This window comes from Argopecten irradians, chromosome 5 (genome assembly GCF_041381155.1).
Source record: "Argopecten irradians isolate NY chromosome 5, Ai_NY, whole genome shotgun sequence".
Taxonomy (NCBI): Eukaryota; Metazoa; Mollusca; class Bivalvia; order Pectinida; family Pectinidae; genus Argopecten; species Argopecten irradians.
Genome location: NC_091138.1, coordinates 35,523,248 through 35,546,520, shown reverse-complemented (window position 1 = coordinate 35,546,520; position 23,273 = coordinate 35,523,248). Strand labels below are relative to the sequence as shown.

Sequence of the window (23,273 nt, the reverse complement as noted above, 5' to 3'; positions counted from 1 at the left end):
AAGCGACATTTGTAATAAATGTAATGTGTAAGTGTTGCATTAATGATTAGTTAAGCTATCTTCTAAATAGACTCGTGTATACACCATGCGAATCATTTTGATTAGCAACCACACCAGAAACGTTATCAAAAGCCACGAGGTACAAATCGTATGCAGACTGCTTTTCTAGCTTGAAAGTTTGCATGATATATCTACATAGGCAATAAAACAATACGTTTGAGGTAAAAGATGAAATAAAAAACTACAGGTATACATATACAATATGCAAAAGCGATGTATTAAAACATGAAAATTAGTTATATTGAAGATTTTTCAATATATTCTGTATATTAGCCGAAGATTCATGTTTGAAAACAACATAATTTATAAATATTGTCTGAGTGAATATTGCTATTTTGATTTTAGCTAAATTGAAAAGTCCCTGAGAACAAATTTCTTGTTTAAATCGATGGCTAGCATATTATCTCTTAAAGGGACAATTCAGTGAGACTAATTATGTTACATAACCATGAGACAAAATATGCCAGTAATATATTGTTCTACATACCTTATGAAACAGATAACAAAACATATTGACATTGTTAAGTATTTTGATTGATACCGTTAAAATTCCAAATCGTATTGCAATACGATTAAAGGGACAATTCATTCAATGAGGCTAATTCTGTTACATAACCACGAAGCAAAATATGACATGAATGTATTGTTCTACATTCAACACAACCATAAGAGCGATTTGAGTAGTTCTAGACAAAAAATTCCTACAACACAGGCAAGGGTCAGGTTTCGGCATACAAGGCTTTGTTTAATGGCGATTGAACATTTCACTTACATTTGACTACAGTGGGCTTTTCTGACATATCACAGTAAAACCAACATAGGCAGATGCAATATGTACGCTGTACCCATACCCGAGACACACTACTTCAAGGTTTAAGACCCTATTTAAATTAGTGTTTTTGTGTGACTATATGTTACTTTTTAGGTGTACTTGAACTTAACTTTGTTGATATAAAATGTCCATGCATCCGTCCTAAACTTAGATATTATTGTTGACTCGTAGATTGGTGTGTTGTTTGTGAAATTTTGCAAAATATGCAAAAATTGTACATTTGTGTTTGTTGCAAGTCCATAGAATTCAGAACATATTTCTGTCGCCAAATAATCATGACATTATGTTTACTAACGTTTATAACATGTAGTAAGAGCGATGGTTTCATCGGATTCGACTCTTCACACATGGGAGGCCATCCTTAAATGACACTAGCTGTAAATAGGACGCTAATTTAATGAACCAAACAATTTGTCGCTATTTTCATTTTTATTGACATATTTTATATGTTATAACGAGCATAATTATTAATTATATAATCAACGAAATAAAAAACTTAAAGAAACTATTTATGACGTATATTCTCAGATATCAGAAACAGGCACTATCGTATCGAGGAGAGGTACTTTGACAAACTGCCTACTAGTAATATCTTATGGCAGAAGACCGATATCGAGAGTAGATGGTGTCTGTATGCCTGTCAGAGAGATGACAACTGCACTAGTATCTTCATTAGGAACGGAAACTGCTATGGTTATCCTACAAAACTGCATGAGTCTATTTACCTACAAACAGAGATTGGAATGAAATACTACGAACTTTCAGGTAAACATATAAATATTACTTATCACGTTTCAAATCCAATAATTACTCCGCTCCAAGACGATCAAGCTATTGCATTTGACTTTGTAAATTAACGAATACAATTTATAAAGTAACTTTGATTACAAAACAAACTTATTCACCCAAAATATCAAAATTAAATTTAAGCATTCATATCATTCACGAATTCCAAACGGACGATGTATCGTTTGATTCAGCATTGTGTGTTAATGTTTTTCATTTGGATAACCCGGAGATTGCTATTTTACTACAGGTCCCATTGGTAATGTTGCTGCAGGAAAACCGGCTAACCAGTCATCATATCTTTTTGGTACCACCGAATTTGGTCCGGGACGTGCCGTGGACTCCCTCCGATATCCCCACCAAGATGACAGAAATCTTATTTCATGTTCACATACCGCTGACGTAGATGATGTCGAGGATTCTAATCCGTTCTGGGAAGTTAACCTTGAATCTCGACATCTGGTTTTCTCCTTGTCCTTCTTAAGTAGGAGTGAATGCTGCGGTAAGTTGGTTGTTTGCTTTGTGTCTTAATGCATTAATCTTTTTGATGTGGAGAGCATGTAACTGTTTCGAATCAACAAATACATCGTACTTCCTTTAAAAATTTAATAACCTATGGTTGCATGATTAATTGGGTTTTTTCTTTATAAAAAATATCTACCTATGAGTCGAGGTCGGTAAAAATGGTGACAATGGTTACCAACGTTGGTTGCTATAAATCATGCTTATCTGTCGATGTGTTATGAATATTTGATATAAGCACGACATATATATTGATTAAGCCTTTGTAAGAGAGATGTGTTACAAAATCGTAAAAACATTTATAAATAATTCCAGTTGAAACTGTTGTGTCTTTACCATGGAAAAGCACGTTCGACTTCCTCTTTTATACATAATATATATATATATATAGCAATTGGATTGAACTTTGCCGTTTTATTAACAACGGATACATGTTTCTATGTATAAAACAATCTGTTACATTTTACGTGTTAAGTTTCGCGATAAAAAAGTAAGTCTACTTGTGTTTGTGTGCAAAACTATTAAACAAAAGAAAGATGGGTGTACAAATACGTAAGTACGTTGAAAGTATTTTGTAAACAAAATCGTACTCCGAAAACCTTTGAAAAATATAAAAAAAAAATTAAAAAAAAAAAAACATAAGGAAACATTAAGAAAACGTGTAAATTTTGCAACAGCAAATTTCCTAAACAGCTATAGTAGGGGAGATGGTGAAAAATAGATATTACACAAAATAGGCAATTCCTGGTACAGCTTACAGAAATAAACATGTCTATTGTAGAAGACTCGATTTTAAAATATTGGATATTACAATAATATTCATATCATATCGTATTTTAAATAAGTCTTTAAATATGGTATTTCTGCAATCCTTGGAGACACATGTACACTATTTCATCTTTACAATTTTTTCTACACCCAAGTCTACTGCAACACATTTCGATACCAAAATGTGAACATAACATAATAAATGCTACAAGAAAATAATAATCTATCTTTTCAACTCAAATTATCATTAACAAATGTTACGTTTCAAACTATATGAAATTTTATATAAATTTCAGGTGAACGGAACCAGCGCCTGAACATCACTGTAGCAGAAACAGCTTCTGGACCCCGAGCTCTGTGTTTGTATTACCCAGGGCCGCCGTTTGTCGAGGAGATGAAAACGTTTTTCTGTGACAAACCAGTAGCTGGTCAGTTCGTCAGGATTTCACGAGATCAACCCATCCTTAATCCATGCGAAATTGAAATTTATGGATACCCACTCAACTAAGCAGTTATTATTTTGTCTTCGTTTTAAGAGGTGTATTTCTACAGTTCACTCAGGCAAATTCTTTTACATAACCAAGAAGCAAAATATAGCATAAATGTATTGTTCTACATTTCTTATGAAACATATAACGTAAAACATTGACAAATTCCACGACATTGTTAAGTATTTTAATTAATATCGTTGAAATATCAAATCGTTGATCAATACGATTAAGCAGGTACAATATTAACTCTGTACCCATACCCGAGCCAAAGTCACGCACGTTAAACAAATGAACTACATAACCACTGAGAAGGTGATAAAATGATTTTTAGGCAAGACAATTCACCTAATAAGGTAAACACACTACTGTCAGAGCGATTTGAGCAGTTCTAGCCAAAAGTTGCATTACTTTACGAGCAAGGGACAGGGTTCGGCATACAAGAAGTTCGACCACAGTGTGTAATGGCGGACAGCGAGCAAGTTTGAATATTTCACACACGTGTCACCACCATAGGCGTTTCAGGTATATCACAGTAAAACTGACTGATCTAATTTCCATTAGAACTTGTTTTATCTGATATATATACAAATTTTAGTGTTATCTTAGACTGAATTGTCCCTTTAAAAGAAGTGTATTTCTACAGTTACACCAGCTGACATTAGTGTAAAAGTGAGAAAACGCACTGTTTTTACTTCCTGTAAAAATTCAGCGTAACGGTTAGTTGTCGGTTTATTTAGCTTGGTGTCCTATTGATAGTTGTCACTTAAGAACGGTCTCCCCGTTGGTATTGTGTTGTGTGTATTAATGTTTATGTTTTGGAAGTCTGTGTTATTCCGTTTTTGTCCCCTTGTAGCAATAGTGAAACTTATGTTACGTATTGAGTGGGCTCAAAAGAGCGATAGTTCTGCATGTTGTCAGCATATTATCATGTTAGCCAGGGCATTAGACAATATGTTCCGGTGAAGCAGCACCATAAAATGGTCACGATGTCCACTATCATAAGGAGACACATAAAGACTATACCACTGTCTACCAAACTACATACGTACTAATCGCACATCGCCTACAGTGAGGATGTCTGCAACCCATTCACCCCTATAGACACATTTAGACTCTCCTTTTTCAGATGGTGGAACAGTTCATCTTGACATTTCAGGGGTGAATGTCTTTACTTGTCAATAGAAAAGCAACAGTTTGCAGGAAGCGCACCCATTGATATTTATTAATTTTCCAGAAATGGAATATATTTTTGAAACATCTACAGAAATGTATCTTATCAAGTCATTTATGTATCATTAGCTTCCAGTTCTTTGTGGAAATTATGACATGGATTTTTATGGTTTTTTTATTTTTTTTTTTTTTAATTAAAAAATTATTTGAAACAACATCAAAAGAAACATATTTTTACGTCATTTGTTGGAATGAAAACATTGCTTCTTTATTCAATTTCCGATATAACAAAACATATTGCATACTAATTAAAAATATTTTCTCTAGTAACGTATCATTTGATGCTTGTTTATCTATTTCCGATGTAACATGATATACATGTAACATATATATTTTCTATAGTAACGTATCATTTGATGGCAGTAATACAACTTCGGCTTCCAGTTCTTTTGACACCATTAAACACATTCAGGTATGTTACCATGTAGTCAGGGAGGTTGTCAGACCACAGAATGACCGTCTAGAAAGGGCTTACATTTGGCTGGAGATCTTAACGTTGTTAAGGATACCAAAATACACTCGTGGAGAGAAGCCTTAGTTTGTAATGGGATTTTAAGGAAATCTTCCAGGAATATGTTTAATGGTTGTACATGAGATTGTTGTCTATTCCACTGTGTTGTAAAATCTTCTAAAACATGATGAATCTCGTTTGGAACTGGCAGGAATTCAGGGTGCCTCACCTTTGCCATATCATCCTCTAAAAATATATCAAACATAGTTTTATTTCCCCTTTACTACATTTGTTGAATATCATATCACATTATATTTGTATGATTACTCATTTAGTATGCAAAAAAAAAACCTTTTCATTCAAGATGTTTAAAATGTATCAAATATATCTATATAATAAAAACAAATGTTGTCATAATATTTGAATATTGAACCTTCCATTTGTAAATGAATATTGGATTTATAGAAAATATTGATCCCGACTGTCGATTTGGAACTTAAATATACACGTGAAAACATCGTTAAAGGGCTTAGTGGTAAAAATCGTGTATAGGACCTAATAAATTGAAAGGATATTTTTTGCAATGTGTCGTCTCTGTCTGATATGCGTGCTGTGACGAAAGATTTCTGTATTAGACTTCATCAATTATATACATATGTATACATTTTTTCTTCAGGGCCTATAGGATGTAGATGCAATAAGAACAACGTGTTTTAGCAGAATATTGTTAGATATTCTATCAAATGAATTACAATAAGATTCTGCATGACCAACAGACTAAAGGACTATAAAACGTGAACAATTATGGGGCATAAAACACCGCATGCATAATATTTGTGGTAGAAAACAATCTGTTAAAAAGAGCAGATTTTGATAGTTTCGTCAATTCGTAATGAGTCGCAGGATTAATTTATTTACCCCTGAAAACACATTTATACTATCCTACATCAAGGACTAGAACAGTCCATTACGAAATTTTAGAGGTGAATGTGTTACTAAAATAACGTAAACAAATGACGTAACAGTCGATACCTGTTTATATGAGCATATAAATCTCCTTACAAAAAGGTAGGAGCTCTTACGTGTTGGAAGTACGTTGTAGTAATACAGGACTGGATGAAGGAAGTTAGACAACTCGGCATATATAGGGTCGGTACTAGCCCTGTCAATTCGGAACACATCTTCCTGTGGTCCATGGTAGGTTGGTCCATACTGTAAAACCACAACCAATATGGACGCCTTCCCAACGCTTATTCCTGTCAGGTAATCCAAATGGTGCAGCATTCTTAGAGGGAACTCCTCTATATACTCAAATTGTTCTTCTTCTCTTGAAAGTAAAGAAAAAGAAAAAAAACATGTTACACAACGGAATAATCAAGGTACAATAAAAATGTAGAACGTTCTATCTGTTTATGAATATGGTAAAGTAAAATTCGTGATTTTGCCACAAATAGTTTCAATTTGTTGTCACAATTTGAGATATGGTATAGTTTTACTACATACAAAAGTTGGTACCCGTAAATTATTCACGAGAATTAAAGCAACCACAAAATATGCATTCTTGAATTTTAATGCTCGAAAGTCTCAATAAGTCAAGCATTATAACTCGATACCACTGTTCAACGGTTTATTAATAGATATTTCATTTTAATGTACAGAATACCTACCGATTGATTAGAATGACATCACCAAGGACACTGTACATCTGATACAATCCTGATGCTTCATTGACACGCTTTATTATTGTTGTAGAGATATCCGTAAGTGGTAAGCGCACGCTAGGCCATGGTTTGTGCTTGTATTTTTGTCTAATAATGTTGAAGAGGGCACGAGCTTATGAAAAAAATATACAATAGAAAACATTAAACAATAGCAACAACTTTTTTTTTTGTTCGTGTAGACAATCAGAGAACGTTTAAGATTGTTGTGTAAATAAAGATTAAATATTCATATTTTTTAAATATTCCTCAAAAGTTCGCTCCCTTTACCAACTATGCAATTTGTTACAAGAATCGATCGAAATGATTGAAATTTCATATGACATCATCGGAACTTACTTGTATATCTAAATCCATGGATAAAACCTCCAGCAGACCTTCTGTAGTCCAGTGAGTGGGTAAGGGTTCCGGCGTAGAACAGTCCAGGACGGACGGAGGACTGGTAATCTGGCCGTATATTGGGATATTTAGCCATACGTCCGCGTGCCGATGGAATCATGGATTCACTTGCAATAACAAACCATAGTACATATGGTATACATGACATATGGAATTTCAATAGGTTGAAAATATACTACTCTACAGGATAAAGTATCTAATGTTAGGAGCTAATGAAATGAAACTAGCGATAGAAAGGATTACCCGTAGAGGTGTCGCTATGTTTTATTAATCAGATCAGAAAAACAGGGGTGGTATTTTTACATATTTTTTTTCAGCATATATAGCATTATTGTCAATACACATAATATATTTTTAATGTTAATTTTAATGTTAGCTGGTTTTCATCCACCATTATAATCTTTCCCTTCATTAAGCTGGTTTATTTAGATTTTAAATCAACATTGTTGTAAATACATAGGTATTAAAGGGACAATTCACTCAGGCTAATTCTTTTACATAACCAAGAAGCAAAATATGGCATAAATGTATTGTTCTACATTTCTTATGAAACATATAACATAAAATATTGACAAATTCCACGTCATTGTTTAGTATTTTAATCAATATCGTTGAAATATCAAATCGTTGATCAACACGATTAACAGGTACAATATGGACGCTGTACCCATATCCGAGCCAAAGTCACGCACGTTAAACAAATAAGCTACTTAATCCCTGAGAAGGTGATAAAATGATTTTTAGGCAAGACAATTCGCCTAATAAGGTAAACTCACTACTGTCAGAGCGATTTTAGCGGTTCTAGACAAAAGTTGCATTACTCTACGAGCAAGGGACAGGGTTCGGCATACAAGAAGTTCGACCACAATGTGTAATGGCGGACAGCGAGCGAGTTTGAACATCTACACACATGTCACAACCCACGGGCTTTCCAGGCAAAATCGAATTTTTGAATGGTTTATACCGTAGTCATTATCATTCCCTTGAATGTTCCCAACATGGTTGTAATGTGTTTATAACTAACTATACGAAGTGATATCTTAATATAAAACCGAAGGAGAAGTAACTCTGACCTTGAAATTAAATCTGTTTCATGTCTTACTCATATCAGTTATACGATGCAACTTACTTATTAAAAATCGATTTGTCAAACATGAAGCCGAGACAGCGGATGATCTTATCGTATGGCGTGTGAAGGGGGTCGTTATCGTAGGGGTGCATCGCAGACGAGTCTTCCCGATCTCTAAGGAACAGCTTGCCTCCCTCCGATACCACCCGAAAATCTGTTATATTATTAAACTCCATCAGACCGTCCAGTGACTTAAGCTGGTAAGTGTCGAGTAATCCGTTATTCACCGCTCTAATTGCCACACAAGAAAATAATATCAGTCATTTTACATGATAAATATCTAAACTAAATAATGTTAAACTACACAATGCATAATATTAACGTGTTGATGCTCAAAAGCTCAGGGAGATAAAAAAAAGACTTAAGTCGTGATCTGAAAATGCTTTTTGAAGAAAACAATTTAGACAAATCAACTTGAACTCTTTGCCAATGGCTGACTAATATCCCCATTCCTCTTATTAGAGGTGTCTGACTTGTTTTTGAAAAAAAATATCATGGTCACAGGAAAATTTAGTTGTCCGGACAAATTTTAATCTGTGTTTATTGACCTGGTTATCATAGCAATTTAAATTTAGACTAACGAAAACCTGCATGCCTATCCTCACATAATCTCAAACAATGCTGTCAAGTTTCATTGAAATTGATCTAGTAGTATAGGTGGAGTGTCCAGACAATTTTTGTAACCTGTGTATTTGTGTGATATCATTGAAATCCTTTCAGTAGTTTAGGAGTTGGTCGGACAATTTTTTTCTACATTAACCTGTGTATAGTGACCTGCTTACCATGGCAACCAAACTTTTGACAAACAAAAGCCTACATGCACATCAATACATGGTCCCCAACAATACTGCCACGTTTCATTGAAATAGGTCAAGTAGTTTAAGACGTGTTATCCGGACATTTTTTCTTTGGACAGACAGACAGAAAAGCTGATTCCAGTATACCCCCTAACTTCATTACGGGGGTATAAATTGTGATCAGCGCAAAAAAATATGTTTAAAGTTTGATATGTGTTACAGTAAGAGAGATAAATACGAAAAATATGTATTTCAAATTTGCATACGAAAAATGTGTTAGAAGTAAGCAATGCTGTTTTAGTAAAATTACTAAATTATCACGTACATGTAAAGCAAACACGAGAATCATTCTGTTTCAAGTAAATAGTTTTTTAAAACAAATTAATTCCATCCGTTTTTCCTACTCGTGAAAATTATAGATATGGTTGTTTTGACTTAATTTAATATTTGAATTATGTAGAAACGAATATGACAAGACAAACCATAGGTTTACCTTATGTCCCCCACATAATGAGTTTCCCAAGCCAGTCGGATCCGACTCCGTCCAACCATATGGATAAAATTTGTGTTGGAATAAATGGCATCCGCTGTCTCAAAAGCAGAGTTTCCTCGTCCTGTGGGAATTTTTTAAAAGCTTAAAAGCATGTCGAGCATTCTTAACTAAAATTTTAACATAAGATGAGGCAAAAGTAAAATACGTTTTTATACTAGGGATAAATAACGAATTGCGAAAACGTGTATTTTTATATTTATTACTCGTACGTATTTCTTGTAATTTAAGGATGTACAGCTTTGAGAAGTCGAAATGGTTTTCTCGTATAGATTTTTGGAAATAGGAGTTTATACCATACCGTTTTGAATATATACACGAGAGATTAAATTTCATAATGAAGTGAGTGATGCATGGATGTTTGCAGAATTAATTTTCCAGTGTTCTTTAAAAATATAATAGTTTTATTAATAAGACTCCTATTTTTTCACAGATTAACAACATATGCTACCCCTATCCCTTAATTTTGAGCTTCAAAATGACCATTTTCAGCCATTTTTGCCGTATTTAACCCTTTATAGAAAAAAAAGTTTTGGTATTAAACTTTTGGAAATATGTTGCCTATCAATAGGGAACAGGTTGCTCTATCTAAATCAGTCAGAAAATTAGGGAGTCCGTGTGCTTACTTTTTTGACCTATTTAAATATCTATTTTTCAATATCTTGGAGTGAAAAATAAAAGTGCTGAAATTGTCACTAAAAGTAAACATAAAGTGACAAAATTATATCATTTCACACATTATTGCTTATTATTTGATTTACCTTAATTACCACGAGTCTCGTCAAGATTTAAAGCAAATATTAGCCCGATGATTCTAAAATTACAGACGCAGTGATGATTTAAGTAAAAGCAATTCAAGCAAAAAATGGTAAAACTTTGGCTCTACGCGAAAAAAAGACATATTTTCAAAATGGTCGCCAAATTGGTCATTTCTTAAAATCCTTGTATAAAAACTAGAATAAAAAAGTCATTTTTGACAAAATTTACGCCAGACAATTTGCTTCAGATATTGATAGATTTGATCTTCTTTGATCTATGTCGATACGAGACTTCAGCGAGACTGAAACCTCAGAAGAATGCATCCGTAAGATACACTAAGTCACAAAAGTATTACATCAACTTAATATACAGTGAAATTAAGTTTACCTAAAATCATAACCGATTTCGCTTCATAGTCCTCTGGATCTATGGACAGATCGTCGTAGCTCTCCGTCAACTCTACTCCGGGTAAATCCGGAACATACGGTTTCCATATCCCTGTAGCTATTATAACCACCCTGTAAAGGAGAAAATCCATAAAAGACAGTATTGTTGAGACTGTTCTATACATAGGGATCTTATAGGAGTGTTCATTTCATAGGAGATTTTATGAAACGAGTTGTACGAAGTTGGTTTTAAGATACTTTTTATCACATAACTACAATAACCTATATAAAAAAAGAATTGCACGTCAAAATGTATTGTATTACATTAATGACATAGGCGAAAATACTACACGGGCGAAATCACTGGATATATGGCGGATTGTGTGATAACTTTTATTAATAGAAATATAAGCAAAACTTAAAATTTCGTCTCTACTGAAACAATCATGCGACATCATACAGATATTATGACGTCAAATTTATATGTGACGTCATAATAGTGTTATTACACGTGTCTTACGATATTTATGACATGGATGGACGGGCCAGTTATGTGATAAAACATGTTATTAAACAAAGGAATCTACATATAGTTTAAAAATTAATAATATAGTTCAGATATAGCACGTATTATTACTAAGTTTATGAAACGGACACCCAGGTATTTCATGTAATGCAACACCACCGTGGGCGGGCTCATAGAGCAATTACAATTGACGTCTAGTTCTCAGTGTGATATAAAGTATTAAAAAAGCTGCACTTTTGTCTGAACATACCTGCATGTTACTGTAGTGTTGTGTTGGTTGTCCATTTGGAACATGTGGTTCTGTCTGTCGTCAACAAAGGGGGACAATCGGATGTTACTGATCTCTGTATTGTACTTAATGTTGAGATGGAAATGTTCCGAAAAGTCGTTAAGGTATCTATAACAGAAATATTATCACAAAAGTTAGGAATATGGATAGTTCAATAAAATGTATACATTAAGAATTGGAAATAAGTAGGATTTAAGACCTGTAATATTTTGTATTTATTTGCAATTTATTTCCCATCTCGGTTTGAGCATCAAGATGTTTTAGTATTTATGTCCCCTCCTTTGCAGGAATTCCTAGTATATTGGTGCATTGAAATATTTCAAGCAATTTCAAAACATGATTGATTTTTGTTTTTTGTTCATAAGGTTTAACGACCTATTTTACAGTCATTCAAGGTCATTTAATTCGGTCTCCCATGTGTACAATGTGTTGCGATGTGCGAATATGTGTATATTTAGAGAGGCTGTGGTATATTCCTGTTGGGCCTCCTTTTAATAGTGGAACTCCTGTCCTTTATAGAATTATCCCACTTAAGCCTACCACCGAAGACACCAAACAAACACACCCCACCCGGTCACATTATACTGACAACGAGAAAATCAGTAGTCCCACTCCCTTTATGCTGAACGTTATGCAGGAGCAAAAACGACCACTTTTGCACACTATGGTATATCTCGGTCAGGGGACAGAACACAGGACCTTCCTTACATAGGCCCCCTTTTGGCAGATAAGTTCGATCTAGGATGGCAACAGTTTTCCCTTTATGATAGTCAGAAAGTGTAGGCATTGTTTACTATTTAACTTCTACATATATGACACTGATTTGATATATTATACAATGGTTTGTTAGCATCGTAACATACACCGTAGTAAAATAAATTATTCCATTACAATAGATAACGATTGAAATATGCTGGATATTTTTTCTTAGGATATTTGTTCGATGACAATGACATTTGCTGTTTCCCATCTGTATGCAAAACGTACAATCAAATAATAGAACAATTTGTCTTCGTTCCATAAACCGATACAGAACAAGGCACGTACCATAATTATCGATATTTCAGTTGGGATTTAATTTCGCGAGTTAGATGTGTAGAGTATAGTAGAGAGAATCTAGGTTAGACGGAATACTCGCGTGTTTGTCTGCCACGAAAACATGACTCACTAAATAGAAGACAATATTATCAATCATAAATGAAACAAAGGATTTTTGAAAATATTCTTTGTAAGCTTGTATAGGTCTTTCACAATTTTAAAGTACTTTTATAACATAATATTTTGCGTCGCAAACATTACACCACGGAAAATGTTACCCTTTGATTTTTTTTTGTGTGATTCCCCTCCTTCTTGGCATCTCTAGCGGTTGGCTATGATGCATTTGAGGAATTTGCGTAATTTCCATGGTAACTCCTACAGCTGTTATGAAAACGAATACGCGGTATGTACTTTTTATTCATGACAGGAGAAAAACACTTAAATCCATGCATTTTCCGAACGTTGCAGACCATATGTATTAGCTATAAAAAAATTAAAATGTTCGCTCCTGTCATTCTGTTTCTTCGTTTCTTTGTATTCTCATTTACCATACTAGTCAATGCAAATGTCAAGACAAAGAAGACAATGTGCTTTGGTCTCTACTATAACCGAAACCATAAATCCACCATAACAATTATTCCAGTTTTCCCAAAAGACATATCCTCGTTAAACAGGTTTAAACTGACATAAAAATGTCTTGCTCTGTTCATCATCCAATTTTGAGACAGTTTTATACCTGACTCTGTTTAGGTGCCTTTAAAACCTTTAATCGTTTGAAGAAGTATCTCCCAGAACAAGATGAATGAAGTGTGTCTAGAAGATAGTGTGTAAATCTGTGCCTTTAAAACTATTTTGCCCTAAAAGAGCCACAAATATCAAATGGTGTAATGGAATGATTTGGTAATTCCATACAGGTCTTTGTGATGATCACATGGTACTCTATAAAGTTGCAAAAATGTTCATGGAAAAAAATTGAAAATGAAATCATAATGGTTATACACAATAATATAGAAGGCATTAATCGACTTAACACTTATAAGTGCTTCAAAACAATGGTGGAGATAATGAATGAAAACAGGTTACTTGATCATGGTATCCTTGTGTGGGAAAAGGTCAGTAGAGTAATGGCGAAATAGCATTCTTTCGTCATCACTCAGTAAAGAGTTCCAATCATGGCGGAGGTTAAACTCTTTATTACTACTTCCGGTGTTGCGCTTATTGATGCTGATAAGTTTGCCATGGCGTGGGTACTTTTCAAAGAAGCTTCCTGAAATAAACAAAAGAAATACTAACAAATACCAACGCATTAAGACACTAGAGAGAAGAAATAATGATTACAAATATCAGAAGAAAAATAGTGTCTCAATTTATGTAAGTGTTATGGAAACTTATTATAATTACGATATGTTAAAATGGACCTCCTTGTACAACATCAGTTTGGATGTGAGTACCTCCACCATTCAATCTGGTGATAATACCATATGCATTAATATTCACAAATATAAATCGCTGTGTGACAAAGTGTTCGGCATTAAAATGCGAAAGCAAGCGTCCCCGACAGAGTGAGTTGGTTTACACTATGATTTATATGAAAGAAAGATAATGATAAACAATAATTGGCCGCTATCGCAGTAATAGTAACATGTTCATGATAAGCTTCAAAGAAAACCTTTACCAAATAACCAAGATTATAAGACTCTTTCATATTTGAATATGAAGGATAGGGATATTCTACCCGAGGCTCACAAAATGTTTTAAACCCGAGGCTTGCCGTGGGTTTTGCAACATTTTGTGATCCGGAGGGTAGAATATCCCTATTCTTCATATCAACTTATGAAAGAGTAGTTTTCTTTCATACCTCGACGTTTTATTGCAATTTTACAACTATAATTTTTAAATAAAATCAAAGAAATCCACGAATCCATGAAAGTCAATTTTTCATTCATGAAAAATTACGTGATACTTTCAACAAAAAATCTGATGTTTGCATCTTTTATAGTAAAACCAGTCAAGTTTGTGAAAAAAATGTTAAAATTTTACAGAGAAAATAGAAATTTTGTTGACGCCGTGACGTCACGAGGCTTTATTGCATGGGTAGCCATGCAATACAGCCTCAGGCGGCATGAGTGTATTGCCCTAGACCAGCCAGTATTACACCCGTAGGTATGAAAGAAAACTACAACCGAATCCTTACAAAAGGTAAACACTTATCAAATGTAATCAATGTACTTCTGTTAAAGCACAGTGAGAGCATCAACGAGGTTGTGACACCTGAACTATAAGCCATAACACGCAGCAAATATAAAACACGACCAGGAAGAAATTGTTTCTATTATAACATCAAAAACATACATTACTGCTAATAGCTTACAAATATAGTATTTGTTATTACTAAAAGATAAAGTAGAAATTTTGATAAACATACCTACCTGATATGTTAGATCGTTCATATACGACATAGTCCATTTTAGATTTCTCGAAAAAATAGGCTAGTTGTAAACCTGCAGGGCCAGCTCCCACGATACAAAATTCTGTATCATAACCATTCGGTTGACGGTCGATAGCTTCCGCTAGGGTTTGAACGAGTACAACCATGGTGATGTATATTAGATTCATGTCGGAAATATTCCTGAAATATAAAGGACGACACGTTCGTAAGGTTATTGAATATGTATCAGCATATTTTTAGACAAATAAGTTAAAACAAGCTTTGGGTGTGTATTTTTAAAACAAATATATAGTTATGTTGGTGATCTTTATCACACAAACAAGTTAAGAATCTGCCGTAGGATATAGAAAAGCTGAATACATAAGTAACAAACAGATCCGATATAAGTACTTGTCCGAGTACACTGTTCACCAGATAACAAAGACACGAAAACACTCATCTGCAGGAAAGGTATTAGAATTGGGCCTGCTATGTTTATTTCGTGATGACGACTAAATTATAATGTTATTTTCTCTTCTTTCTAAAGAACTCTCAATCTCCTTTAACACCGCATCAATCTCCTTTAACACCGCATCCAATTTTTGGCCTTCATTTGAGTGCTCGCTACTGTGAGAAATGCTCAAGTTTGTGCTCCTTTATGTTTTACTGATATATGTAATTGACTGTGTTGTTCTTATCATTTATGCAAATGTTACAGTACTATGTATAGCTTATGCTAATGAGTAGTTTAGGGGTTGCGACTGACCAATCAGGATTATCCCCCAGAAGGGGTCGCCAGTATTGACCATAGCCTGAGGCAGTGTTTGACGTAGGAGGTTGTTGTCATTTTTCTAAGCACTCAACCACCATCCCCTGCGTCACCGTTTTACAACTTTTTGATTACATCTTTCTGTCTTATGTATATTATCATATGCATTACTTTCTGTATTTTCGTATTGTATGGGCTATTCACTCTTGAGGTTTTTTATGGTCTAGTCCCGGCGTCAAATTGGCTTTTAATTCAAAGGGAATTTTATCACCTTTAAATCAGTGACTCATACGACTTTTAATTCCAGTTGAATTTTACTCCCAATAAATCAGTAATTTATAGATTGCATTTCTTCAAGAATATTTTAAGTCAAGAAGTTTCTCTGTCTCCTAGTACAGAGTCAAACTTTTTCTCTTGTCTATTCTCTTTATGCTAACAGCAGAGTCAAGTTGCTTCTCCACTCTTCTGGGGAACCAAGCTTCTCTATGCTTAGCCATCTCTTCAATGCGTATAGTCAAGTTTCTTCTCTGAAGTTTGAGAGGGTCAAGCTTTATGTACTTCTATTCTTAGGGCCAAGTCGCTTTGGTGGAGTTTCGACAGGGTCAAGCCTCTTCTCTGTTTTTACTTTGTTTCGTAATTGTTTACAATTTATGTAACTATGTATTGAGTGAGAAGCCCCTGATTGCCAAATTTTATGATGGCTGTATTAATAAACAGGTAAACTGTCGATTGCGTTTTTGTTGAATATAAATGTTTAGCTTAAAGGGAGATAGACCGGTTTGTCTGTTTGTATAATAGATGAGTTTTGAGGTGTGTTCGGTAATATATGGCTGTATGCTTCAATGAGATAGCTCAATAAATTGGTCATGCAGCAGATTCTATTATAACACAAGCATACCCCAGTCTTCCCAAACACAGAAGCAAGCACACAACACATTACATTCTCAAATGACCCTAGCTCTCCAAGCATAATAAACCAACCAACCAAATATTCCAAAGCAATACATAATTATGTATTTTGAACAGTAACTGTATAAACATAAACACGAAAGAAAACTAAAGACACGGTCAAATAGTTTAACATAAATGTGTAGCATCATATACCGTACATTCTATAGCAGATATATCTTACAAAGATAAGATTTGACTGTACACAGTAATAAGTAACCTCAGGATTTTAGGATAAAACCAGATATCAATATGTCATCATTTAAATTACACAAAAATATAGATATATTAACAAACCCGTAATAAATTCAAAATTGAAATAACCAAACAGCAAAAGGAAATAAGATCAAGGGCCGAAAGTGTCTTGGTTGACGATATTTTTGCCTTATGAAGTCAGTTTAATCATCAACATTTGAGGTCGTTAATGTCCTTCCGTGTCTCATTATCGCCATCAACTGTTCCGGTTACTGTAGTAATGATTTCCTTGTGGTGTGGACTGTACTAAATAATGGACATGGTGTCAGTTAATCTGGGCTTCTGTTCCAAGTTAATGTTATTTAACACCAAAACACATGCGCAATTACCATGATCTTTACTTTCCCTGTTCATCGGTTTTCTAATGAATTACCAATTGGATTACCAATTGGCGTTTTTCGAACAAATAAGTATACACCTTGCATTTTACTACCGTTACATTTGACATCTACGCCATATTATTGTTTCGTTTTGTATGGATAATCTACAATAATATCAGCTACATCAGAATCTATCAATTGTTGCCACTATATAAGAGAGGTGATTAATTGGGAGTTAAATGAGAAAATTTAATGTGCAAGTCTTCATGAAGATCCGTATCTGTTATTCTAGATTAAATTAAGTCAGTTTCATTTTTATTGTGGTTTGTTGATATATATATTCTTCTATTTAAGTGATAATGTCTTATCCTGCTTAGCGCTCAGAATAAAGGAAATGCGACGACTGGTTTCCCGTTGTCAGTATACTATGTTCGGTGGTTTGTTTGGTGTCTTCGGCGGCATGATACTTCATCGATACACTTCAATCAGAATTACTTATTAGATTCTATGTTCAAAATTGTCTTACACTACATGTAATGTGGTATATTTGTAAGTAATAGTACTCAGCATATATATACAATAAATGACAGAAGACCTACCGTGTATTCAGACTTTGTAATAATACTTCATTAATATACCTTTTGATACCACAAATGTTTAAAACTTCCATAGTCACAGCTGTCTTGTCATCGTATCTTTTGTGTGAAGTTGTATTAACTTTGAAAGGGAACATATATTCAACTATGAAATGATTCATTGTGTAGTCTTTCATCCTTATAATGTCATGTTAAAATGAAACCGAGTTCCATTTTTACAAGGATACACAACATGAATATACCGTAGCCTCCCAAAACATACAGATATTCACACACCGCAACACGTTGCACACATATAAGGTCGTCCTTACATGACCCTGGTTGTTAACAAGGCATTACTAAAATAAACCAAACCAATTGTTCTTTAGAATAACTTTAGGCAGGTTTTCGTCCTTCAAGGGCTAATTTCATAGTCTAATTTTTAAAAATTTGTTTCCAGGTTAATACCGCTTGATTTCATATTTATTTTATTCGTTTTTTTTTTAAACAAACTTTTTTATTTGATTTTAAGGTATCATCCAGCAAAATTTAATACTACATTGGTAATAATGAAATAAAGGGAAAAACTATGGCGATGGTTATGAAACACCTTTTCAGTGACAATGATGTTTAAATCTCTGAGCAATAATAAACGGAATTAGAAAAATAGAAAATAAAAATATAAGCAATGTTTTATTTTTTCAGTGAAAGTATTTTGCTTCAACGCTGGCATTCAGTAAACAAGCGGACGTTATTAGACTGGTGGTCACCACAAAAACCTATGGTAAGATATCAATTTCATTGACCATACCCATATCTGTAAGTCCTGGGAAATAAAAGCGATTGGTACAGACGCGGAAATCGAGTTATAGCAGATTATAGGTCTGATAGCCGTAATCATATCGCAATTGTGTATGACATCTTATGCTGCGTGTCTCCAAACGTCATTTTCACATTTATCTTGAGATGTATCTCCATTGCTTAAAACATTTGTGTACGACGGCAATATTGATTTATTAAGATGACCGCTGATTCGAAATGGCATATTCAGTCACTTCTAAGTGTGGCCGTTATTTCGGGTTTCAGATGTAAAACATGCTTAAGTCATTGAATATTTTTATCATATCAAGACGCTCAGTAAACTGATGTCGATTGGTTGTTTGGATTGTTAAAATGAATCTTTTGTATCTAATTTCAAGGTCAAAATCTTAACATAGATTAACATTCGAAACACATTTTTGAAGAGCCAAATCTCGACATGATACCTCAAATGTATTATAATTTCCACTTAAAAAGATCACCACAGTTAAAGAGGGCTATAAAAACATTGCAATACAAAGTTTTGTTATTATTAAACGTGATCTCCAAGATGTTTCGACCTAGTGTACTTGACGTATTACAGAATAAAGTTTTACCTAACCTAGATCAAACAACGTTCGTTAAATGAAAACCAAATTGGAGCAAGGCAACGCCTTAACATTTGATGAAAATATGGTACAAAATACTAATTTGGTGCATATCCTTAATTAAAACAGTAAATTGCAGCATAAATTAACTTAAAAGTTAATACATAAAAAGTTTATCAAGCATTTAGCACAAACACAATTTAGCAGAAAAAATATGAAAAACCGTTTACTCACTCCTATTTAGAGTCGTTTCCACCCTGCCGTCTGTCCTGCGTCTGCTTTTTCTGAAACGCTATATCCTATCGAACACAACTGCTCGAACTCGCCTGTTGTATGCATACATTTGCATGCGTAGCAATTTATCAGTAACTGTCGTGGGAGTTCAGTGATTACGGTTCCATTAACACTTTTGGCAGCCATCAGCGTTTTTTTGGTAAAGTTTGTCAGATAATTATATCAAAAGTCTCTAGATGATGTCCATAACTTAAAAGCCTCTGTCACAAAAAGTGTGAGGCTGTTGGTGGTATCCACTGGGGTACGCTTTGACATGGAGAGAGAGATACTGTTACGGCGTAAAACAAAGCCTCGATGGGGACACAAAGTCATTCAAACACTAAAACGAGCAGTTTAAATAGACAATATTCAAATTATAGAGGACTGTGGTCTAGTCCCGACCTATAACCAGGGTTTCGTTCATGCATTACTTTAAGGTTTATGCTTACTGTAAATCTACTGATGTTTTGCATGATGATACAATGCATAACATTACTCTGGTGCAATTGAACAGAAGTCATTTGACCAATTATCACTACTAATCATAATGGCTAACCAAAGTCTCTATTACCGGAACGATCTGCATGCAAACGTTTGGAAACCTAATCGAGAACATATGATACTGAATAAAAGACCGCTTGAGGGGATCAGAGACAGTGCATCGAATTCTACAGCAGGTAATGCTAACACTTGTTTGCTCGGATTCTGCTTGATAAAGCAAAACATTTATATAATGGTGACTGTAAATTTTGGCATACAGTGAGGAAATGTAAATGATATTTAAACAACCGAACATATCATTTTTTTAAATGCTATATCTGAAACGTCTCCCTTTATGCCAGTAGTGCACTCCATACCTTACAACGTCCCTTTATGTTGGTTTTGCAGCTTTGCTATCTTCTGTATCGGGATGACGAACTGGCTAGGGTTTCTAACACCACAATATCCCCATCTCTATCGCTAGTCCATGTTTTGCAATTCTAACATACAGGGCGTAGGTGGATGGTTTTCTGCATCTTCAGCTTGGTTTTATCGCTTTAAGCTGGTTTGTTTTTAAATGACCATTGTCTGTCGATAAGACTCACAGCCAAACGGGACTGTTTTGATATTCATCCGTAAAACATCTGAGAATGTACCATGCTGGTTGAAAATGTGGGTATTCAAAATAGCATACACGGAAACAGAAGGTATTCCTCGTGTCCCTGTGCGTTGAATAGCGTTGAATAGGTTCGTGACAAGAGTTGGTACATGTAAATCTTGGTCGCAATCTCTACAGATCGCATGTTTGACTAGATTAAACATCAATCTTCCGCTCTCATTTAATTTCAAAAACATCGATTGATGTTTCCCTCTAGGTCTTCATGCTTAAATGGTCTGGTTTGAATTACATTTTATTATCTTTTAAATCTTTGTTGAATAGCTTGTAGTCATGAGAGTCCATTTTGGTTTTGGGAAGGGCATTCTTCGTATCTGCTTGTAACTGACCGAGTATGATAATTGAAAGTTTCATCTTATAATGACTCTTCAGCCATTAATAGAGAAAACATGGTTAGTATCTTATAAAATAAAAGGTTTATTTTGGTGCGAGACTTAGGAAAGCCGAGATGACGATTGACGAGGCTTTGCAGTCATCATGGCTTTCCGTGTCGAGCACCAAATTAAACCTTGTATTGTAAGATACGAACCGTGTATCCTGTTTTTCCTGCAACCATTATGACATTCAAAACGAACGTAAATTGCCAGTTATTTAATTGGTTTCGCTCGAAGCGAGACGCTTTTTTGATGGGGAGGAAAAGATTCATTCACTAAACCGAATGAGAGTGTACTCCTTTTTACTTTCGTGGAAAATATGTAAGCGCATTTGCAAACAGTAGCAGTGATTCTATTCAGTGTGTAATATCACCGAAACAAAATTTAAATACTCAAAAACATCGCAGAATTACTTTAAAATACATACCTTTGCTATGAGCCAAGAAAAAGACGACACCGCCAAAAGAGATTTTCAATATCGTAAATATGACGTCATTCCGATGAATGTGACGTCAAGTTTTAGCGGGATTGAATGAAGGTTAAAGGTCTGGGTCAAGTTAGAAAAAGTTCTGTCAGATATGGAATAAATTCATGTGATCGTATTGACAGATAAACAGATAAAGCATTTTGTATTGATGGATAAAGCAGAAGTTTATCCGGCAGTAGTTATTTGTCAGTATGTGGATCGGTTGCAGGATAAAGTTGTTTATGTTGCTATTGTGTTGTCCACAGACAGGTTATTTGTCGTAACGGTGAGTTGAGCTTTGTGATACAGGCTCTTGGATACCTCCCCTGGTCTATACACCATATAGTGTATAAAAGTGGTATGGGAATAAGATGGATGAATAAAATGGTTTACCCGTGTCAGTATAATGTTACCGGACTGCATGTTCTGTAGTAGCACCTCAGTGATATCACCATTATAAAAAGGGCAATAGTCACATGATATGAACATAATGCTGTCTCTCAAACGACACACCTAACACACACCGCATATGCAGGATGCCTGCCTTAAATAACACTGACTGTTATAGGCCGCTAATTTACCAACCAACCAACCAACAACATGTGATGAGTGTCTGCTGTATAATTTGGGAGATTGCAGTATATTGTATTGTGTCCTCTTGTGATATCAGAACTCTACTTTATAATTACATGCACTTTTATAGTGTTCATTTTACTGGTCAATTTTAAACACGACATTAAAACGTTTACATTACACTGACTATATACGTTCTCTGTATGAATGCTGAGCACTATGCAGGGAGAAGACACAACGGTATTCGCAATAGTGAACAGTCAACTCAAAAAATACTTGATCGATATGATCAATTGAGACACTAAAATTGAGAAAAAATCTTAAAACCAAAAGTAAAATGTAAGGTCACTAATAAAGTCGTCTTTTAAGAATGCACAACGGGTACAGCAACTAAAACACCCTGGAAAATAAAACAAAATTGAACCACTAATCACTGTCTTTAAGATATAACATTTTTTATACAGGGAAACAGTTAAATCAAACAAATGAGTACCAGAAATAATTTTAACATAGACCGAACGCTTAAGGTACAACGCTATATCTGGAGGTTGGTTGGGATTTTATCTCATCTGGATATTTTAATTTTTTTCCTAAAAAAATGGTATGATTTACGTGTGTTTGAATGACGTTCGTGTGTAATTCAGTTACAATTGTTTGGATATTCTGGTCCTAACGTTATTTTCACAGTTTAGAGCTAAAATATCCACAATCGACGTGATCCCCTTTGATATGAATATCAAATGATTGTGATAGCTGAGGAAATAAAATGGGAACAGAGAAAGATAACCTAGCATTTACCTATCCATCGTAACTGTTGACGTATAGCAGCGTCCAATTTAGCGATCCGATTTGGGATGGAAGTTTGTGTTTGAGTCAACCGTTTTTGAGTTTCAGTTACATTTTGTTCACATGTGAGGTGAACGACATAATTGTTTTAATATTTCGTTGTGATACTGCAAGCATACCCACACCTTTGCATTTTTCAATAGCCAGACAATT

General features: G+C 34.4%; 2 protein-coding genes across 2 annotated transcripts; one reads left to right on the top strand and one right to left on the bottom strand.

The window, feature by feature from the left end:
- The first annotated feature begins 885 nt into the window (after window positions 1-885).
- On the top strand, window positions 886-3,516 carry LOC138324392 (uncharacterized). Its single transcript, XM_069269460.1, has 4 exons — window positions 886-931; window positions 1,421-1,657; window positions 1,929-2,180; window positions 3,265-3,516. Exons 1-4 carry the CDS (start codon window positions 886-888, stop codon window positions 3,474-3,476), a joined length of 747 nt encoding a protein of 248 aa, XP_069125561.1. The 3' UTR covers window positions 3,477-3,516.
- Window positions 3,517-4,970: 1,454 nt separating this feature from the next.
- LOC138324555 (FAD-dependent oxidoreductase domain-containing protein 2-like) lies at window positions 4,971-16,151 on the bottom strand. Its single transcript, XM_069269606.1, has 10 exons — window positions 15,161-16,151; window positions 13,815-13,998; window positions 11,655-11,801; window positions 10,880-11,010; window positions 9,677-9,797; window positions 8,387-8,617; window positions 7,198-7,364; window positions 6,808-6,973; window positions 6,223-6,467; window positions 4,971-5,386 (listed from the first exon to the last, which is right to left on the bottom strand). Exons 1-10 carry the CDS (start codon window positions 15,345-15,347, stop codon window positions 5,130-5,132), a joined length of 1,836 nt encoding a protein of 611 aa, XP_069125707.1. The 5' UTR covers window positions 15,348-16,151; the 3' UTR covers window positions 4,971-5,129.
- Window positions 16,152-23,273: the final 7,122 nt, after the last annotated feature.

Excerpts from the sequence above, each read along its gene's own strand:
- LOC138324392 (XM_069269460.1), top strand. The coding sequence starts at position 886 with ATGCAATATGTACGCTGTACCCATACCCGAGACACACTACTTCAAG. Across the intron at positions 932-1,420 it reads CCGAGACACACTACTTCAAG|ATATCAGAAACAGGCACTAT; the intron begins GTTTAAGACCCT and ends GTATATTCTCAG. Across the intron at positions 2,181-3,264 it reads AAGTAGGAGTGAATGCTGCG|GTGAACGGAACCAGCGCCTG; the intron begins GTAAGTTGGTTG and ends TATAAATTTCAG.
- LOC138324555 (XM_069269606.1), bottom strand. The coding sequence starts at position 15,347 with ATGAATCTAATATACATCACCATGGTTGTACTCGTTCAAACCCTAGCG. Across the intron at positions 9,798-10,879 it reads GAAATCGGTTATGATTTTAG|GACGAGGAAACTCTGCTTTT; the intron begins GTAAACTTAATT and ends AAATTCCCACAG. Across the intron at positions 8,618-9,676 it reads CATTATGTGGGGGACATAAG|AGCGGTGAATAACGGATTAC; the intron begins GTAAACCTATGG and ends TGTGGCAATTAG.